At 53.1% G+C, this 21,033-nt stretch overlaps 1 protein-coding gene across 2 annotated transcripts; it reads left to right on the top strand.

The window, feature by feature from the left end:
- Window positions 1-907: 907 nt before the first annotated feature.
- On the top strand, window positions 908-19,333 carry AQP7 (aquaporin 7). 2 transcript variants are annotated; one of them, XM_081518915.1, is made up of 8 exons: window positions 908-1,217; window positions 2,332-2,380; window positions 7,180-7,294; window positions 17,163-17,286; window positions 17,666-17,803; window positions 18,010-18,128; window positions 18,335-18,552; window positions 18,935-19,333. In XM_081518915.1, the coding sequence occupies exons 2-8, from the start codon at window positions 2,355-2,357 to the stop codon at window positions 19,182-19,184; spliced, it is 990 nt and encodes a 329-aa protein (XP_081375041.1). In that variant the 5' UTR covers window positions 908-1,217; window positions 2,332-2,354; the 3' UTR covers window positions 19,185-19,333. The 2 variants fall into 2 exon arrangements, with proteins under 2 accessions (XP_081375041.1, XP_081375052.1); XM_081518926.1 differs by having other exon boundaries at window positions 18,010-18,132.
- The last annotated feature ends 1,700 nt before the right edge of the window (window positions 19,334-21,033 follow it).

The following is a 21,033-nucleotide window of genomic DNA, read 5'->3' as shown; positions in this document are numbered from 1 at the left end:
CCGGCTCCAGTACTCTTGCCTGGAAAACCCCATGGACGGAGGAGCCTGGTAGGCTGCAGTCCATGGGGTCGCGAAGAGTCGTACACGACTGAGAGACTTCACTTTCACTTTTCACTTTCATGCATTGGAGAAGGAAATGGCAACCCACTCCAGTGTTCTTGCCTGGAGAATCCCAGGGACGGGGGAGCCTGGTGGGCTGCCGTCTATGGGGTCGCACACGACTGAAGCAACTTAGCAGCATGCCCTGGCTCCAGAGGTCCTCTCATAGATGGTGGCTGGTCCCCTGGCTGGCTCCTGACCTGCCTTGACCACCCACCCGTGGGAATGCCCTCTGGTCCAGCCTGGCTCCTTCCCAGAGGCCTTGCTTACAGTTCCCATGGGAGGTGTTTTCCTGAGTGTTGGGCCTAGCTTTCCCCTTTCCCCACTAAAATAAAATGGGGGCTCCCAGAGGACGAGGCCTAGGCTTTTTCTCCTCCCTACCAGATTAAGAGCCTCCAGAGAACCAGGCTGGCTTCTACCTCCCCTCTTAGACTGAGGTTTTCATGCAAATATGGCTTTTGTCTCTTCCCTTCAGAGTCCAGGGCCCGAGTCTCCCTTCCTCCTTTGGGATGAGGCTTCCTTAGGACTGACTCAGGGTCTTCCCAGCCCTTCCACCTGGCTGTTGATCTTCAGAATCTTCCACCTCGAATCCCCATTCTGTGCAGTTCTCCCCACAGAGGGGAATTCAGGGGCCTCCAGAGCCTCCCCCAGCTCTGGGACCTGGGGACTGGGGGGTTTCCTCTGGCTCTGCGCTGAACACTTGGCTTGGTGCACAGGCCCTTCCTCTGAGACCGAGAGGCCCAGAGCGCCCACCAGGAGCTCCGCCTCTGACCTCACAAGGGCTGCCTCAGAACCCCGTCTCCACGGCACTGTTGGCAGGAGAAGGGGTGCTATTTTGGGCAGTGTGTCTGCACTTGGCTCGAGTGACAAGGGCCAAACCCCTGCTCCACTGACCTCTTCCCTGGAGGCGCAGAGCAGAGCAGCACTCAGGTCGCCCTGAGGAGGGCTGAGAGGCAGGCTGTGGCCAGGGACACAGGGACAGTGGAACCCTAGCAGGAGCTGCAGCCAGAGGCCAAGACGGTCATGGAGGAAGCTGTCCAGGGGCTGCTGTGACTGAGAGGCCCCAAGGCAGGCAACTGGGAGCATAAGGCCCTTCATCAGAGTGAGCTGGGCCCCAGGTAGGGCCGGGACAGGGGCCTCCCCTGGGACTCAGGCTTTGGGGATGCCATTCCTGGGGACCACATGGGCACGGGGCAACCATGGGAGTGGCTGGGGAAGGGACCCAGCTGGGAGTTAAAGGCCTGGATATCTGTTCTGGTTTAGTCCTGAGTTGCTGCCTCATACAGGCACGTCACACTTTCTTTCTGGGCTTCCTTAAGTGTAAATTGACTGTTGAGAGGACCAGTGGCGGAGCAGAGATTGGGAGGATGCGTGGGGTTAGGCTGCCAGGAGGGCCTGGGTTGGGGTGGGGGTGGGGAGGGAACAGAGACTGGCGACAAGGGACCAAAGTGGGAGGAATGTGGATCAGAGTAGGGGGTGGATTCCTGGCTTTGCTGGGGTGGTTTCTCCCTCTGGAGCCCCACCTGGGCCAGGGCTGAGGGTTTCTGCAGTCAGGGTGAGATGCAGGAGTTTGCAGGGCAGTTGGAAGAAAGGGGGCAGGAGAATAGGGAGCATGTGAGATGGGGAGGTCCAGGTTCGCCTTCGTGCTGTCATTTTCAAGGAAAATGGGAATAAAAGGGGTGGGGGTCTTCAGGAAAGGTGAGAGGGTAGACTTTGTTCTGAGGTGGGGATATGGACTAAGTGAATTTTCAGGCCCTCATCCTCTGTGGGGTGTATGTGTGTGCGTGCGCGTGTGTGCCCATGTGTGTATATGCAAGGAGGAGGCAGAAGAGGCCCTGGAAAGTCAGAGCTTAAGTCAGCATCAGGAGGGTTTGAGGTTAGGCTGAAGGCAGTAATACCCACCTGTGTGAGGGTGGAAATGCTGCAGGGAGCCTGTGGGCATCTCCACTGTCCAGAGCTAGGCGGGAGGCTTGGGAAGGTCAGGAGGACCTCGCAGGGCCCTGGCCTGGGGGGCCAGGGGTCCTGAGGCCAGCAGGGGTGGGGGTGGGGCTCCAGGGCCTCTCCCTATTGGCTGAAGCACACACACCCTCCCTGCCAGCTTGGCTGGGTTGAGGTGTTGACGCTGGCAGGGGCCATCCCTGTGGCTTCTGCCTTGGGGGACTGAGGTCTGATGGGAATGAGAGGCCAAGTTCTGTGGCCCCCAGCCCCAGTGACCTCTCTTTGGCTTCACAGCATCTAAAAATCTCAAAGACAATATGACTCAATCAGACAGGAAGAGACGGTAAGCACCCTACATGTTTCTCTACCTCGGCCCTCCTGTCCGGCACCCAACACACCCCCAGGGCCCTCCCTGACCCGTCCTAGCTCCTCCCTCATGGCAGCTGATGCACCAAGACTCCCTCCTTCCCACCCCGCTCCAGCCATGGGGCCCGGAGGAAGAGCCTCTCCCACCTGCACCCATAGCCAAGCATGGGCTGGGCCCTGGGGTGAGGGGAGGCTCAGGAAGACCCAGGTGAGGGTCAAGGGGCTGGGCAGGGTGTTCCAGCTGCCCCTACGCAGGTTGTGCTCAATTGAACTGAACTCACTACTTCCCACCTGCTCAGGCTCAGGTCTCTTTGAGGTGAAATGAAACCCAAAGTCCTTGCAATGGCTAAGGCCCTGCCTATTCAGCGCTTGTTTCCTCTCTGACCTTCCCCCATCCTACCCACCCACTCTCCCCTCCTTTCCTTCCCTTCAAACATGCTCAGAGTCCTTCAGTGACCGTCCCCTCTGCCTGAAACATTCTCCCCGCAGTTTCCCATGTGGCTTGCTCCCTCACCTCCTTCCTGTCTTTGCTCAAATGCCTCTTTCTCAATGAGGGGACCTGAGTGCTCTGTTCCAAGTCCTTCCCTCTCCCTTTTCCCTGCTGTAGCTCCCGGTAGGTAGGTAGGACAGCAGGTAGGACATATCAATGCCACACAAATATACGTACTACTTGCTTCCTTTCCTTGCTGCCTGCCAGCTCCACACGAGCATGGGTGTTGGTCTGCTTGTGTGCTCCAGGATAGACAGAACGCATGGGTCACCTCTGTGCTGACGACGTCACTGTGCCCACTCAAGACTCTCCCAGGGCTTTGGACCCTTTTTGCAAAGACCCTCTGGTGGCCCAGACAGCTTAGCCCCAGTTGAGGACAGACTTCTTCCCACCAACCCCCCTGCCTCCTGTGGTCTCAGTTCAGTCAAGGATCCCCGTCTCCCCCAGCGCTCCAGCCAGAAGTCACGGCCATGTCCTTACACGTCTGTCCTCCATGCCTCACATCTAACCACCAGTCTCCTGAAAAGTATAAGAGGTGCTCACTTCCACCGCCCTACTCCCTCACAGCCACCACCTGCCCATTTTCCCGAAGTCTCTGCTGATCTGCCCTCCTCCCACTCCCGGGGGCTGCTTGCTCTGAGGGAGTTACCCATCTCCTTATGGAAGAACCCATCTGAGGGCAGGGTTTACTTGTACCCCTCATGCCTGACTCCTAAGTAGATGCTCAACAAATGTTTGATAAATGGATGAATATGGGTTAGCAGCTTGAATGGTTGGCTTGAGGTTAGTTGAGTAGTTTGCAGCTGGTTGGTTGCTTAGATAATTAAATGAGTCGGCTAATAGGAGAACCAGTTAGTTGGTTAAGTTGCTAGGTTGATTAGTCGAAGGGTTGGTTGCTAAGTGGCCAGATATTTAGTTCCTTAATTAGCAAGGAACTAGGTAGTTGGGGCTTCCAAGAGTGATAAAGAACCTGCCTGCCAATGCAGGAGACATAAGAGATGCGGGTTCAATCCCTGGGTCGGGAAGATCCTCTGAAGGAGGGCATGGCAACCCACTCCAGTATTCTTGCTTGGAGAATCCCCATGGACAGAGAAGTCTGGTGGGCTACAGTCCATAGGATATCTCAAGAGTTGGACATGACTGAAACAACTGAGCATGCATGCATTTAGGTAGTTGCCTGGTTGATGGTTGGTTTCTTGGTTTGTAGGCTAAGTTTTCTTCGACTCCCCTTCTGTGAGCTCTCTCAATTTTGCCCCTGGATGAAATGACCATCTCTGATTGGGTGACCTCCAAATGGGTATCTCTAAAGCAGACCACATTACCAGCAGGCTCCTTCCTGGTCACCTCCACTTAGCTGTCTAGTGGGCTCCTCAAACTCAGCACACCCAGGGGTGACTCCTCATCCTCTGCCTAGGCCTGCTGCTTCTCTCATGCGCTTCACACACCATTGTGCTGCTCCAGCCAGAGCCGGGGCATCCCGGACTCTCCCCGCTCCATCCTCCTCTCTAATGAGACACAAATCTGTTTGTAGGACTGCCTTCCTCTGGCCACCTCCATGAACCTTCTTGGCTCTGGCTGCCATTATCGTTCAGCCTGTCTGATTGCTCACACATCCTCCACTCCTGCTCCCTCATTCCTGCCTCCAAGCAGGAGGCAGTGCTCCTGCCTAACTCCTCCACCCCAAGACCCTCTGGGGTCAGACTCCCTAGTGTGGGCCATGAGGCCGTCTGCTCTCTCTGCCCCTCTCATGCCACTTCTCTTCCTCTCTCTGCAGCCCTTCCTTGCAGAATTCCTCCACACTTCACACATTGTCATCGCTGTAAGCCTTTATCCAAACCATTCCAATGCCCAGGACTTTCCCCCACCTCCCTGATGCTTCTTCATCTGACCAGCCTTCTATTCTCGACCTAAATCTCCCTTCCTCTGGGAGAACCTCCTACTCCCTCTGCTGGGTCATTTGCTTCCTCCCTGCAACCCCATAGCGTCCAGCGTTCACTTGTGGCAACACTCCTTGTTGTTGTTCAGCTGCTAAGTCGTGTCCAGCTCTTTGTGACCACATGGACTGTAGCCCGCCAGGCTCCTCTGTCCTCCTTGCGTTGCAACACTCCTTACACTGTAAGTAATTGCTTAGTAAATTGTTCATCTTTCTAAGAGCAGGGATTATGCCAATGTTCTTTACTACAGTCCCCAAACACATTGGAGAAGGAAATGGCAGCCCAATCCCGTGTTCCTGCCTGAAAAATCCCATAGATAAAACACAGTTGGCACTCCAGGCATTCAATACATCTTTGGTTCATTGGTTTGTTGGTGGTTGTCACTTACTGAATCCTGCTTGCTGTGTGGTGAGGAAGAAGAGGCCAGGGTCCCAGGGCTCCCTTGGTGTCACTGACTTCCTGCTTTGTCTGCCTCTCCTCTGCCTCTGTGTTACCTTCTGGGACTGTTCTTCTATTTTTTAAAAATAATATTTGTTTATTTATTCACTTTTGGTTGTGGTGGGTCTTTGTGGCTGCACAGGCTCTTCTCTAGTTGCAGTGAGTGGGGGGGCTACTCTCTAGTTGCGGTCTGTGGGCTTCTCATGGTGGTGGCTTCTCATGGTGGTGGCTTCTCTTGCTGCAGAGCACGAGCTCTATGATACAAAGCCTTCAGTAGTTGTGGCTCCCGGGCTCTAGAGCACAGGTTCAGTAGCTGTGACACATGGGCTTAGTTGCTTAGTGGCATGTGGGATCTTCCCGGACCAAGGATCGAACCCGTGTCTTCTGCATTGGCAGGAGGATTCTTTACCACTGAGCCACCAGAGAAGCCCCCAGGACTGTTCTTGAATTCCTGCTGCCTCAGGCTCTTCCTCAGAGCCAAGGAGGCCAGTCACAGGGGCATGGGAACACCTATGGGATGCTGCATGGCAGCGGCAGTTGGGTGGGCGCTAGTGGACTGACTGTCCAGGCAGCGCTACATCCCCCTCCATATGCTCAGTCCTGAGTTTGTTTCCCTGAAGTAAGGACAGAACAAGGACTAGGGTGGGTGAGAAATGAACTTGGGTTCTCAGCCAGAAAGGTAGATTGTGCTTTATCCATGCCTGGCTTACATTTCTCACTCTCAGGGCTCACTCTTTGCTGCTGTGAGGCTGGGGAAAGCCAGGAAGCTGTGGCGGGGTGGGGGTGCTGTGGCAGTCCCCAGCAGGGTGAGGAAGTCAAGGGACAGCCAGCATGGGAGAGGGGAGGGTCACCAGTCTGAACAAGCACTAAGGCTGCAAGCAGGTATCTCTTCCTCCTCCTCCAGAGCCTCTTGGCTGTCTTCTTCCCCAAACTCAAGTCTTGTCCCCCCAGTCCCAACAGAAGATAGAGCCTCTAACCCACTCTTTCATTTGTCCATCCAATCATCCATTTACCAAACAAACGTTTATCAACGTTCTACCGTGTGTCAGGCACTGTGGGAGTGCTGGGGATCTAGGGGAGAGTAACAGGCCTGCTGCGGTTCATGGGGTTGCAAAGAGTCGGACATGACTGAGCAACTGATCTGAACTGAACAGACAAAGTTTCAGTTTTCATTCATTTGAGTGTACTCTGCACATCTACTACGTACCCGGCACTATACTGGACACTGAGAATACACTGGGGTGTAAGATACAGTCCATCTTTTCCTCCCTCCTTCCCTTTCATTGGTTCATTCATTCACTCACTCATTCACTCACAAGCATCTGTTCATGCTGACCTTGCTGCAGAGCTTGGTGTACTTTGCCGTCCCTGTCTCTGACAGAACCTGGTATGTGCTGCGGGCCTCAGTGCTGTTCACAGAGCCCGGGAGCCAACTCTGCCACACCCTGTGCTGTTTGCAGAGCCTTGCAGTTGCCAGATCTTGCCTGATGCCTTACCTGTGTCTCCAGAGCTCTGGCCCCAGCAAACAGGCAGACAGGCAGGCAGGCAGACAGACAGCTGAGCTCTACTCTCCCGCCTGCTCTCTCCCACCTGCTTCTCCCCCAAGGCTCTTTGGCAACACAGACGGCATTTACAGTCTCCCCAACTGCTCCCTCTGCACCCTGGCCTCATGGGTGCACCTTCCCAGTGGTTCAGTCTCTGGCAGGAGGAAGAAGGGGCGTGACCTGGATGTCCAGCTCCAGTCCCTCTCCGTGTCCCTGGGCTCTCATGTGCCTCTGACCCCCGAGGTACCAGCTGCCCTGGGCAAGAGCAGGCGTGTGTGGAGAGGCCACTGGGTTACCCATTAACTCAGCCATGACAATTAGTGCACCTGATCTCATTTCTGCCCATGGGCTCCTCCGGCTGCTGCCTCAGGTCCACCCGCATGTCCAAGGTGGTCTCAACACCTACAGCAAGGATGCAAGTCATATGGAAGAACGAGATGGTTCGAGAGTTCCTGGCGGAGTTCATCAGCACGTTTGTCATGATGGTGAGTGGGCAGGGGGTACTGGGTGAGCAGACTCTGAGGAAGGCGTCTCAGGAAAGTGGGGCCTCAGAAAGGTGGGGCTCCTTAAGGGCAACCCATGACCTGCTCCCCACCTCTGGGCCCTGGGTCACACTGTCCCTTTCCCAGCCTCTGAGGGAGAAGCATAGGAAAACAAAGACTTGTCTTTCTCACCAAGTCTTTTTGGGAGAGAAAAGGCTCACAATATGTGGGGCAAAATGAAGTCCTGAGTTACAGGTGGGTGGGTGCATTGTGGGCATGACTGGGAGTGAGGAGAAGGGAAACAAAGAGTAAAGAGATTGGAGAGGATGTGGAAGCTTTGAGAATTAATCCTGAGGGTGATGGGGAGACACTGAAGGTTTTCCAGGAGGGGAGTGATATGGCCAGATGTGGGTTTTAGGAAGAAATTCTGGGCTCCGTGTGGAGCCTAAGCAGAGTGGGCAATGCTGGAGGGAGGGGAGCCCAAGAAGAAGCTGTTGGGATGGCCTAGGACAGAGAGAGAGTGTGGAGGTCCAGGGATCAGTCCAGGGTCAGTCTGGTCCAGGGATGGAGAAGAAAGTACACATCCAGGGGAGTTAGAGAAGAAGGAACAAAGGAGACTGAGAGCAACAGATGTGGGATAAATGCTGAGGGGGCCATTTCAGCTTGAGGTCGGCTTTCCTGTGATCAGGTGAGCTGCTGGGGGTGGGGGGACTCTCAGGGGTGGGGGTGGCTGGTATAGAGGCCTGGAACTCTGCAATGTGGTCTGGGCTGACATAAACAGTCAGACTTCATCAGAACATGAATAGTGGTTATAAAATTTGTACAATGAGAACATATAGAAAGAAAAAAGAACTGAGTTGAGGACAGAGCCTGAAGAATGAGGAGGAGCACACAGAAGGGACTGGGTGACCAGAGAGGTGGGAGGAGACCAGGTTACAGAAGAAGGGGGAGCAGTCAGCAGTGTGGGGGGCTGTGGACAGCCCGGAGTAGTGAGAGCCAACACCTTCCTGTAGGGTACGGCAACCTGGGAGGTCCTCGGGGAGCTGGGGAGGGCTCTTTAAGGGGATCACAGGGGAGAATCCAGATGCAAGTGGGATGTGGGGTTTCTTGGGGACTCCCTGTCCTGCCTCAGCCCAGTCACTCACCCATCCAGCCTCTGCCTTAAGCTGTGGCCACTCTTGTTTGTACCTTATGAAGGCCCAGGTCCGTGACAAGAAGGGTTAGCCTCTGGGGAGGGGAACAATGGCTTCGGGGGCACAACAGAGGTGGTGGTGTGGGGAGGTGAGAGGATGAGTGTGTGTGTGCGTGTGAGTGTCTGTGCACTGAGTCACAGTGTAGGAGAGATAGTGGGACCCACATTGCCCAGGGGACTCTGGACACCTGGGTTCTTATCCTGATCATTCTGCCACTGAGTCATCAGTTGGCCTTGGGCAGGTCTCTCTGTGCTCAGAGCCTGTCTTCTCAGACATTATTGTTGTTGTTGTTTGGTTGCTCAGTCGTGTCTGGCCCTTTGCAACCCATGGACTGCAGCACACCAAGCTTCCCTGGCCTTCACCATCTCCCAGAGTTTGCTCAAACTCATGTCCATTGCATCAGTGATGCCATCCAGCCATCTCATCCTCTGTCACCCCTTTCTCCTCCTGTCTTCCACACACTCATTCCCCACATCAGGGTCACTTCCAGTGAGTCAGCTCTTCGCATCAGGTGGCCAAAATACTGGAGCTTCAGGCTTTAGCATCTGTCCTTCCCATGAATACTCAAGGTTGATTTCCTTTAGGATTGACTGGCTTGATGTCCAGTCTGGCCCCAGACATTATTAACAGTGTGAAACTGGGCCTCCATGGGCTTTGGAGCTGGGTCTGAATGCTGGCTCTGCTGTATGATCTTACATAAATATCTTAACTGTTCAGAACTTGAGCTTTCTCACTGGTGAGTGCGATGCTAATATTGAGCTGGCTGACTTGTGTGAAGAAGGTTTGGAGCCGGACACCCAGCACTCATGTGGCTCACATGCACTGGTTGATTCTTAAGCTGACAAACTCTCTCAACTGCCCTCCCCTCCCCGCCTCTCACCATCTCCCTCTCCTCCATTACCTGCCCTCCTGAGCCGTGAAGACAGCATCTGGACCCTCTCTTGCCTTAATCCAGGGAAAAGTAATTAATTGCTGACAAGACATTCCAGCCCCATGAGGGTTGTTAGACCTTGGCACTGTGGAGGTGGGAGGGTGCCTCCTGGGAGAGCTCCTAGGGACAGCAGGCACCACCCACATGCATTCCTGCCTGCCCACTGCCCATGTTGGCGGTTCTCCCTTTACTGAGGTGGTTATTGAGCACCTACTGCATATCAGGCACTATAATGCTAAGCCCTCCTGTGCAGCTTCTTCCTAAATCCTCATAACAGACCTATAAGGGAGACGCTATTATTATCCCCATTTCATAGATGGGGAAACTGAGGCTTTGTGAGACAAAGTCATTTGCACAAAGTCACATTTTAAGTTAAGATTAAATCCAGTCTAGCCTAATATCCTGGTCTTGACCCTTGATCTCCACACTCTGTCCCTTACCTTAGCTGGATTTCTAACTCTCTCCCAGCCAAGGGAAGTCCCCCATGTCCAGCCTTTGGAAAGTTCAAGACCCCTCTCCAGGCCTTGGTTTTCCCTGGGAGCAGAAACATTTGCCACTCAGTTGCCGTGAGGATTGAAGGGAAGTAACATATAAAAGAACTTTGTGAGATTTAAGCTCACAGGGGACATTGTGTTGTTGTTATTTTTAGGTGTCAGGCCTGTGCCAAGAAGTGGGGGCTTTCTCAGGTGATAGGAAGCTCAATGAGTCATCAGCGTGAAGGTTTTGCCAGAAAAGCTAAAGTGACCTTAGGCCCCATTTATTGCAGCAACATGAAGGAAGCAGACTGTTCTACTTACTCCATTCCACTCTGTAGCCTCCAGGGGTGTTGTCCTCCATGCTGGGCCTGTGGCTATTGGAGGCACCTGGACAGGCTGGGCCACATTCACCGACCAGGGAGGGGAGGAGCTGGGCTATCAGTGCCCTGGAAACCCAGCTGGGGTTGTGAGCAATAGGGCAGGGGTTGCAAAACTCACATTGTCGGGGCCTGAGAGAATCACCGAGGGAGGTGGGGACTGTGGCTAACGGCGGAGTGCTGACCTGTGTGAGGATGTGGCTGCCACCACTCTGGCTGACTGTCGCCACATCACCTGGAATGCAGGCTACCGTTGACAGAGATTCTGATTTTTCAAGAGAAGCTAAAACTTCTGTGCATCAAAACCAAGTTAATCAAACAAAACGTGTGCTGAACAGATGAAGTCCATGGGCTGCCGGTTGGCAACCTTGACACACAGGGGAGGATATGGGGATTATTCACTCATTCATTGTTTTTAGTAAATGGTTTTGAGCTCCTACTTGGAAATGGGGACCTTGCTCTTCAAACCCTCCATGCCTGCTCCAGTCCCTGCATCTCTTTACCCCAAATCTGTCAGCCTGGCCTGGTCTTGCTCCCCATCCCCGTGCCCCTTCTGCCCCTGTCCTCTCATCCTCACCCTACCCTTGGCCCTAAGCCGGCCTGTGTCTGGGCTCCCCTGCACCTGTCCTGGGGCTCCTGCGGGACTCAGCAGGCCCTGCTCAGCAGCCTCTCCCCTCCCCTATCCAGGCTAGTGCACTGGTTCTCAGTCTGTCCCAAATCTAATGTACTCACTGGCCTTTTTTCCTCAGCAAATGGCTTGGTCTCCAGTCTGACAGAGAACTGTTAGATGTGCTACCTCCTTTTCAGGTGTGTCTGGCTCCTCACCCATCAGTCCTCTCCTCCCTGTGCATCCACAAATGCCCCCTCCCCTAGGCAGGAACCTCCACTCCTATTCATCCCCCACCTCCCAGGCTCCTCAGGTACTTTGCTTCTTCTTTTCTCTCTTCTGTATCTCCAGCCCCTCCCTCTCTCAACCTTAGCACACTCAAGACTCCCTTCCTAAAACAGCAGAACACAGAACACTCCTCCCTTCTCTCTGCGAGCCCCTTCATTTATCACACTTGGTCCCCCTCCTTTCTCAGGCAAGTTCTCAGAGAGATGTCTCTACATGTCTCCACTCTTCCTCACCACCTCCTCCCCTCCCCCTCTCTGGACCTGACTTCTGACCCCACGCCCTGAGGAGACAGTGTTCCCCATCTACTCAAGAACCCTGGGTTGTCACATCCAATGGGATGCTTTCCAGGCCTTCTCACGCTTGACCCAGAGGCAGCGCGTGACCATGTGGGCCACACTCTCCTTGGGAAACTCTGCTTCTCTCTGGGGTACAGGGCACAATCTCTCTTTGTTCTTCCATTTCTTTCTTTTTTTTAATTTATTAATTTTTGGTTGCCCTGGGTCTTTGTTGCTGTGTGTGGGCTTTCTCTAGTTGTGGTGAACAGGCTTCTCACTGTGGAGACTTCTCTTATTGCAGAACGTGGGCTCTAGGCGCTTGGACTTCAGTAATTGCAGCAAATGGGCTCAGTAGTTGTGGGGCATGGGCTTAGTTGCCCCAAGGCATGTGGAATCTTCCTGGACCAGGGATCAAACTCCTGTCCCCTGCATTGGCAGGCGGATTCCTATCCACTGTGCCACCAGGGAAGTCTTGTTCTTCCATTTCAACGGCGGCTCTGGCTGGGATTTCTAACGCCCACCCTGAGGGCTGACATTCAGCCCTAGGTTCTCCCTCTCCCAGGGGTCTTCATATCCTCCCTGATGGCTTCAACTCACGTCCACAATTCTTCAGGTATTTCTTTTTTCAAAAACTCTAGAACTCTTCAAGGGAAATACAATATGAGCCACATATGTAATGTAAAATTTTTCTAGTAGCAACATTAAAAAGGTAAAAAGTGACAGGTGAAATTAGTTTTAATAGTTACTGTATTTAACCCACATGTCCATAATGTTACCAGTTCAACATGTAATCAATATACAATTATTTAAGATTCACCTAGAGCCAGACACGGAGAAGGCAATGGCAGCCCACTCCAGTACTCTTGCCTGGAAAATCCCATGGATGGAGGAGCCTGGTAGGCTGCAGTCCATGGGGTCGCGAAGAGTTGGACACAACTGAGCAACTTCACTTTCACTTTTCACTTTCATGCTTTGGAGAAGGAAATGGCAACCCACTCCAGTGTTCTTGCCTGGAGAATCCCAGGGACAGGGGAGCCTGGTGGGCTGCCGTCTATGGGGTCGCACAGAGCCGGACACAACTGAAGCGACTTAGCAGCAGCAGCAGGGCTAGACATCCTGGAATGTGAAGTCAAGTGGGCCTTAGAAAGCATCACTACGAACAAAGCTAGTGAAGGTGATGGAATTCCAGTTGAGCTATTTCAAATCCTCAAAGATGATGCTGTGAAAGTGCTGCACTCAATATGCCAGCAAATTTGGAAAACTCAGCAGTGGCCACAGGACTGGAAAAGGTCAGTTTTCATCCCAATCCCAAAGAAGGGCAATGCCAAAGAATGCTCAAACTACCGCACAGTGCACTCATCTCACCCGCTATTAAAGTAATGCTCAAAATTCTCCAAGCCAGGCTTCAACAATACATGAACCGTGAACTTCCAGATGTTCAAGCTGGTTTTAGAAAAGGCAGAGGAACCAGAGATCAAATTGCCAACATCCCCTGGATCATCTAAAAAGCAAGAGAGTTCCAGAAAAACATCTATTTCTGCTTTATTGACTATGCCAAAGCCTTGGACTGTGTGGATCACAATAAACTGTGGAAAATTCTGAAAGAGATGGGAGTACCAGACCACCTGACCTGCCTCTTGAGAAACCTGTATGCAGGTCAGGAAGCAACAGTTAGAACTGGACATGGAACAGCAGACTGGTTCCAAATAGGAAAAGGAGTACGTCAAGGCTGTATATTGTCACCCTGCTTACTTAACTTACATGCAGAGTACATCATGAGAAACGCTGGGCTGGAGGAAGCACAAACTGGAATCAAGATTGCTGGGAGAAATATCAATAACCTCAGATACGCAGATGACATGACCCTTACGGCAGAAAGTGAAGAAGAACTAAAGAGCCTCTTGATGAAAGTGAAAGTGGAGAGTGAAAAGTTGGCTTAAAGCTCAACATTCAGAAAACTAAGACCATGGCATCTGGTCCCATCACTTCATGGCAGATAGATGGGGCAACAGTGGAAACAGTGGCTGACTTTATTTTTCTGAACTCCAGAATCACTGCAGATGGTAACTGCAGCCTTAAAATTAAAAGACGCTTACTCCTTGGAAGGAAAGTTATGACCAACCTAGATAGCATATTCAAAAGCAGAGACATTACTTTGCAAACAAAGGTCCGTCTAGTCAAGGCTATGCTTTTTCCATTGGTCATGTATGGATGTGAGAGTTGGACTGTGAAGAAAGCTGAGCGCTGAAGAATTGATGCTTTTGAACTGTGGTGTTGGAGAAGACTCTTGTGAGTCCCTCGGACTGTGAGGAGATCCAACTGGTCCATCCTAAAGGAGATCAGTCCTGGGTGTTCTTTGGAAGGACTGAAGTTGAAGATGAAACTCCAATACTTTGGTCACCTCATGCAAAGAGTTGACTTCACTGGAAAAGACCCTGATGCTGGGAAGGACTGGGGGCAGGAGGAGAAGGGGACGACAGAGGATGAGATGGCTGGATGGCATCACCGACTCGATGGACATGAGTTTGGGTAAACTCCAGGAGTTGGTGGTGGACAGGGAGGCCTGGCATTCTGCGGTTCATGGGGTCGCAAAGAGTCGGACGCGACTGAGCGACTGAACTGAACTGAACTGAAGATTTACATTTTCTTTTCCCTCCTAAGCCTTTGAAATTTGCGGTGTACCTTACACTTATAGATTTCAGTTCAAGTACATAATAGCCATGTGTGGCTCATGGCCATCATATTGGATGATAGATCTAGACTCTGATTTCCAGCAGTCTGGACATCTAGAGGTCTCTCAAAGACAATACATCCAAAACATAGAGTATTCAGAGGAGGTGCCATCTGAATGTAGCCTTAAGGTAGAGTATCAATTTTTCAGGATCTAGGATCAGGTATTCCAGAGGGAGGGTGTGGCATATGCAAAACACCGAGGCATGAGAAAGCAAGGCATGAAGGGAGCAGTCCAGTTGTTTTCTCCGAGACTGGCATAGGCAACTGCCTAGATTCGAAAACTGGCTTACCATGTGCAAGATGTGTATTTTTTTTTTTTGGTTTTATTTTGTTCCTAAAAGATTTATTTATTTATTATTTTTGGCACGCTGAGTCCTCATTGTTTTCTCTATTTGAGGCAAGCAAGGTGTTCTCATTGTGGAACAGACTCTAGGGCACATGAGCTTTGGTAGTTGCTGCGTGTGGGCTCAGTAGTTGTAGCACAAGGGGTTAGTTGCTATGCAGCATGTGGGATATTCCCAATTCAGGGATCGAACCCCTGTCCCCTGCATTGGCAGGTGGATTCCTAACCACTAGACCACCAGGGAGGCCCCAAGATGTGTACTTGAGACAAGCCACTCAACTTCTCTAAACCTCTGGTTGCCCATCTGTCAAATGGGGAGAATAATAATACCTAATGCGTAAACAGGTTTAAGGGTTAAAGGAGGTGAGAGGTAGAACTTGCTTACCAGTGCCTGGCACATAGTAAGTGCTCAATAAATGGTTATCATTCTTTTTTTCTTTAAGTTTGTTTATTTTTGGCCCACCACGTGACATGTGGGATCTTAGTTCTCTGACCAAGGATGGAACCCACGCCCCCTGCAATGGAAGTACGGAGTCTTAACCACTGGACAGCCAAGGAAGCCCAAATGGTTATTATTTTTAATAGTATTAATGTTATTTGACTTTCCAGGTGGCACAGTGGTAAAGAATCTGCCTGCCAATGCAAGAGGCACAAAAGATGCAGATTCAATCCCTGGATAGGGAAGATCCCCTGGAGTAGGAAATGGCAACTTGCTCCAGTATTTTTGCCTGAAAAATTCCATGAACAGAGGAGCCTGGCAGGCTATGGTCCGTGGGGTCGCAAAGAATCGGACATCACTGAGTGACTGAGAACACATATAATGCTATTATTGGTAACACTAGTGTTCAACATAGAGAATACTAGACCCGATATGAAACTGAGAGGCAGAAGGCGTGAAAATCAAGGATCTTAAATGGTGACTTACTGAGTTTGGACTTTATCCTAGAAATGGAAGGGAGCCAGGAATGTTTGGACCAAAGGCAGACAGACATGGTCAGATTTTTGTGTTAGGTCACTCTGGCTGCAAGGAGACTGGGTAAGATCTGGGGAGAATATAACCAGAGTTGACTGTGTGTGGTGGAGAACATACAAGTTTCTGGCTTGGCCAACTGGGATGAGGGAACATGGAATGAAGATCACATTTTCTGAGAGATGGTGAGCTTTAGAGCTGGAGATGCCTGTGGAATACCCTGAAGACTTCTCGGAGGTATTTGGAAAAAGAGATCCGGCTCCCAAGTGCAGGTTTTGGGAATTAGTCCATCAGGTATATCTGAAGCTGGTAAGAAAACCCAGGAGTGACTGTGGTGGGTTATGAAAAAGGCCAGGGATAGAACACAGGGATCATCTGTATTTATGAGGCAGATGAAGGAAGAAGAATGTGGGTAGGAACTGTGGAGAGGGAAAGGCTACAGAGGAAAGAGGGAAACCAGGAGAGAGACATGTCATGGAAGCCAATGAGGCGGTCGTTTCTGGAAGCAGATTGGTGAGGAGAGTGAAAGTCAGCACAGTCAAGTGAGACGATGCCTGAAGGGACCCCTGGGAAATCCAGAGGCTGGAGCGCTTGGACAAGGGAACTGGAATCTGTGACGGGGAGGGGAAGCCAGACTGTGTGGGAGGACAGGGGAAGGGGCAAAGGACCTGAGATGGTTGGATGGCATCACCAACTCAATGGACATGAGTATGAGTCAACTCCGGGAGATGGTGAAGGCCAGGGAAGCCTGGTGGCTGCAGTCTATGGGGTTGCAAAGAGTCGGACACAACTTAGCAAGTAGACTGAAACTGAGCGAGTCCTTCCTGGAGCCTGACTGACATGGGAGGAGGCATCCAGGAGTCCACAGCTGGACAGGGAGGCCGGGATGAGGTGGAAGCTCTGCTTTAAGGAAGGAAGAGACCCAAGTCTGTGGGAGCCAGTCAAGGGGAGGGTAGAAGATACAGGCAAGAGGGAGAAAGACCTCTGCAGAAGGAGACAGAGGAGGGCACAGGAGCCAGAGCTGGAGGGGAAGGCAGTACAGACACAGTGGGAGGGGGGTGTTAGTGGCTAGAGGGAGGTTGAGTAAGGGCCTCCTTTTAGGTCTCAAACCTCCCTGTGAAGGGGCTCAGTGGGGAGAGTCATCTGATGAGATCTGGTGGTTAGGGATGGGTGAGAAGTTCAGAGGTGATGCCTGAGGGTGGGCTTCCAGGGCTGATGCGTGTGGAGGTGGTGAGGGTGGGCAGTGGGTCCTGGCAGAGTCCAGAAGGAAGTCTGCAGAGTCCCTGAAGAAATTTCCTTTGGACTACGCTGATGAGTGAGAAGCTCTGAGGGGTCCAATCCACACCAGCCCTGTCCTCCTGGAAGCCCTTCAGGTGGAGTTGGAGTCTAGGCACCTGGCTAGGTCCATGGGAGCCTGACTCTCCCTCCTCACCCAACTCCTTCTCTAGCACGCACCCAGCTCCCACTGGTCAGTTCTGACAGGCCTTGGCAAGGGCAACGGGACGAGGTCATGAGGAGGCATGTCTCTGGAGGAGGAGGGTATGGCAGAAGGGGGTACCCAAGGGCAATGCCAGGGAGACCTAGCACATGGAGGCACGGGGCCCCAGCTGAGCTCCAAGCCCTCCTATGAGGCTGGGCTGTCAGGGTGGGCGGTCCCCTCAGAGGCCTTCTCCTACAGGTGTTTGGTCTCGGCTCCGTGGCCCACATGGTTCTAGGAGGTAAACAGGGGAGCTACCTCGCTGTCAATTTGGGTTTTGGCTTCGGAGTCACCATGGGAGTGTACATGGCGGGGAACATCTCTGGTGAGTAGGCCAGGCCCCAACCGACAAGCCCTGCCAGGTGTGCCCCATGGGCTCCTCCGGCCCCCTTCCAGCCAGCCCCTTCTCCAAGTCAGCTGGTGTCTTGCCCTCACGGGCCACTTTCCTCTGGCCAGACGCTTCACGAGCCCCCTTGACCCACCGTTTGTACAAGCTGGGTTCTCTCAGGCAAGCTACTGAACTCTCCACCCATTGCTTTGCTTCATGGGGAGATGGAGATGGTGGTTTCTGCCTCGCAGGGTCCCTGTGAGGACTGAGTGAGCCCCCTTCACAGATGCTTGCTATTATCATCGCTGTTGTCGCTGCTCTTGGTATTACTGATTGTTGTTTGTTTTTTTGCCAACACCCTTGACCCTCCCTGCAGGGGCCCACATGAACTCGGCCGTGACCTTCACCACCTGTGCACTAGGCCGCATGTCCTGGAAGAAGTTTCCCGTGTACGTTCTGGGTCAGTTCCTGGGCTCCTTCGTGGCAGCGGCCACCATCTATGGCCTCTTCTACAGTGAGTGTCTTGCCCCTGGTGGCCCACCTCTGGCCTCGGCCTCCTCCCCTGAAATGTGGGCAGATCTGAGTGCATCCTCACCTGTGAAAACGCTGGGATAGAAGAGTCTCGGAGGCGCTCCCTGCCCTCCATCCTACCGCCTCATCTCTGGGACACCGGCGGGGTTCGGTCGGGGGCAGGTTCACACTCAGTCTGTATTCCCACAGAAGCTATTATCAACTTCTCGGGGGGAACGCTGACGGTGACCGGCCCCACAGCCACTGCTAACATTTTTGCCACCTACCTTCCTGAGCACATGACACTGTGGAGGGGCTTTCTGGATGAGGTCAGTGGTCCAGGGCGGGTGCCCCTCCTCAGGCCCTCCCCCACTCAAGAAGGGGCCAGCAGGCAGCCCCCTGTGGTGGAGAGGACAAGAACCCTGGATGGGACAATACCGAGTCACGGCTCTGCCACGGGTGGGGGCGGGGGGCGCTGCTGAGGCCCTTGGGCTTGGCCGGGGGCCCCAGGTGCTGCCACGGTGTCTCTCTCCAGGTGGTGGTGACTGGGATGCTTCAGCTCTGTCTCTTAGCCATCACAGACAAGGGGAACGACCCAACGCTGTCAGGGACGCAGGCCATTGTGACCGGTATCCTTGTTGTCATCATTGGAGTATCCCTGGGCATGAACTCGGGATATGCCATCAACCCATCCCGGGACCTGCCTCCCCGCTTCTTCACCTACCTCGCTGGCTGGGGCTCACAGGTCTTCAGGTACTGCGTGGTCCAGCCCACTCCTGGGAGTTTCCTGTGGGTTCCCTGCATGTGGAGGGTGGAACAGCCTGGGAGCGTCCTGCAGATCCGCCCCCTACACTGCCCTGCCGCCCCCTGCAGCGGCCTGGGAGGCAGGAATGGGTCCTGACCTCTCTCCAGACCCTGCTCCTGGACTGAATGTCCACCCTGCCCCAGACCCGCTGCTGTCCCTGAATCAGGCTGAAGCTGATCAGTGTCCCAGGTTCAGGGCCAACTCCTGGGCTAGGATGGGGGTTCCTCCTCTACGCTCCACCGCCCCCCCGCCCCTGTCTTGGCCTGAGGTCGGCACAGGTGCCATGCTGGGTGCTGGCCCCCTAAGCAGGCCTCTGCCTTTTGCCTGCAGCACCAAGAACTGGTGGTGGGTGCCAGTGGTGGCACCGCTCCTGGGTGCCTACTGTGGTGCCATCACCTACTTGTTCTTCATTGGCTCCAACAAACAACGGGAGCCCCAGGTCCTGGAAAATCCCTCAACGTTTGAAGACCGCAAAATACCTGTGTTGCCCAAGACCATGTCTCACCAGCACGGGACCTCTTCCCTCACCCCTGTCTCTGTGTCCCCCGAAGATAGACCCTCAGTCTTGTACCACCCTTAAGTGACTCCATCTGCCTAGAGCCCCTCTAAGACTATTTGTGACCCTACATCCACCCCAATAAAGAAAGCCTTGTCCCACAGTGGCAACCCCGCGTCTTGGGGGCCTCCTGTGGTGGGGCTTACCTCTTGGGTTCTCCCAGGAGCTCCCGAGTTATGCTGTAGACCAAGGTTGAGTACAGAGCTGAGGGGCTTCTGACTCCTGCTGGCCCTGGGAGCTGGGTGGCCCCCAGGGCAGCAAGTGGAAGGGCTGATCAGTGGCCTCAGTAAAGACAGGACCAGATTAGAGGACCCAGGACATGGAAGGGTGGGCTGCCAGGCACAGGGCAGGGAGGGGATGGCATGGGGGAGGGATTCCAGCTGGCAGGTGGGGGGTCAGCCCTGGAGGAACCTTGAGCTGCCCTGGGAGAAGACTCTGGACTCTGCTTCAGTCCTAGCCAGTCCTTGGACCAGGCAAGGCAAGGCCCCAGTGTGTGGATCAGAGTTTCTCAACATTTTTTTCCCCTTATTCTCCCCTCCTCAGGAGCCTTTTAGGCATTTTTTCCCCTTAATCGCATGATATTTTAATACCACAGATATACTGTATATCTGTTTCTGTACTGTACATATATCTTTGCTTTATACAAAAAAAGTAAGATTTTTAAAAATCTCTCCCTTTCAAGGATCCAATTTTTTTCACCCATGGGAGCATAATCACCCCACCCTTGAAAATGCCTGAAGTAGCCTGAGAGGAGGTAAGAGGCAGGCTCTGCCTTTTTTGTGGGGGCAGAGCTCTCCCACCATGGGGAATCCCAGAGTTGGAAAGGAAGAAGCAGAGAGGAAAATCCTGTCGAAAGGCAGGGGGCAGGAAATGGTCTCATAAGGTTCCAGAAAACAGGTGCAGAGGCGGGGCGGCCAGAGTCCACCGATCCCAGGCCGGGAGGATCATTCTGCTTCTGGGACTCAGAGTGCAGCATCACCCATGGCTTCTGTCCCTGCTTCTGCTTTTAGCCTTTCAACAGCCATTGAACACCTCCTGTGTATAGGCTCTGCGGGTAAGTTTGGGTCTCTGTCTTCAAGGAGCATAGCCCCTACTAGGGACAGGTGATCACAAGGAAAGAGCTGAGAGGTGAAGAAGGGGCTGTGTGCAGGGATCAGAGGGGGCTCACAGCTCAGTCTTGAGCTGAGGCCACAGATGGCTTCCTAGAGAACAAGACAGAGCAGTGTGTGTGTGGGGGGTCCTTTCTGGGGCTGGATGCGGAACTTCCTGGTTTGAGGAGACAGGGCGGGGGGGTGGGTAGAGGATGCTGGTTTTCCTTCTGGAGGTGGGGACCTGGTAAGATGAGGTTTAGAAAGCCCACCTGAGCTGCAGTTTGTGGGATGCTGGAAAAGGGGGAGACTGGGGCCTGTAAGGAAGTGTGGGGTGAGGCTGCTCTAGGCGGGGCAGGGGGGCGGCTCACAGGTCAGCGCTGGAGGGTGGAGAGAAGAGAAAGGATTCACTTGACACCAAGGAGGTAAAAGCCTCAGACTAGGCTCAGACTGGAGGGGAGGAGTGGTGAGGATGGGCCAGGGGCCAGGGCTGCCTTCCAGTTTCTGGCTTGGGCCTGGGGATGTTGGAGATGTCCCCACTGAACATGGAGAATGCGAAAGGCACTGGTTTGAAGAGGAAGATGATAATTTATACTGGAGACACATCGACTTGAGTTGCCTATGGGACTTGGGCAATAGGTGTGTAGCCTGGGCAAGTTACTCTGCCTTGCTGGGCCTCGGTTTTCTCATTTGTAAAGTTGGTCTAATACTATCAAAATACCTACCATTTGTGTTGATGTGAATATTAGATGAAACAAAACATGTACAATGCTGAGGATGGTGCT

The sequence above is a fragment of the Giraffa tippelskirchi genome, chromosome 1 (assembly GCF_054371585.1).
Source record: "Giraffa tippelskirchi isolate mGirTip1 chromosome 1, T2T-mGirTip1v1.2.pri, whole genome shotgun sequence".
Classification (NCBI taxonomy): Eukaryota; Metazoa; Chordata; class Mammalia; order Artiodactyla; family Giraffidae; genus Giraffa; species Giraffa tippelskirchi.
This window is presented reverse-complemented; position numbering and strand designations above follow the sequence as displayed.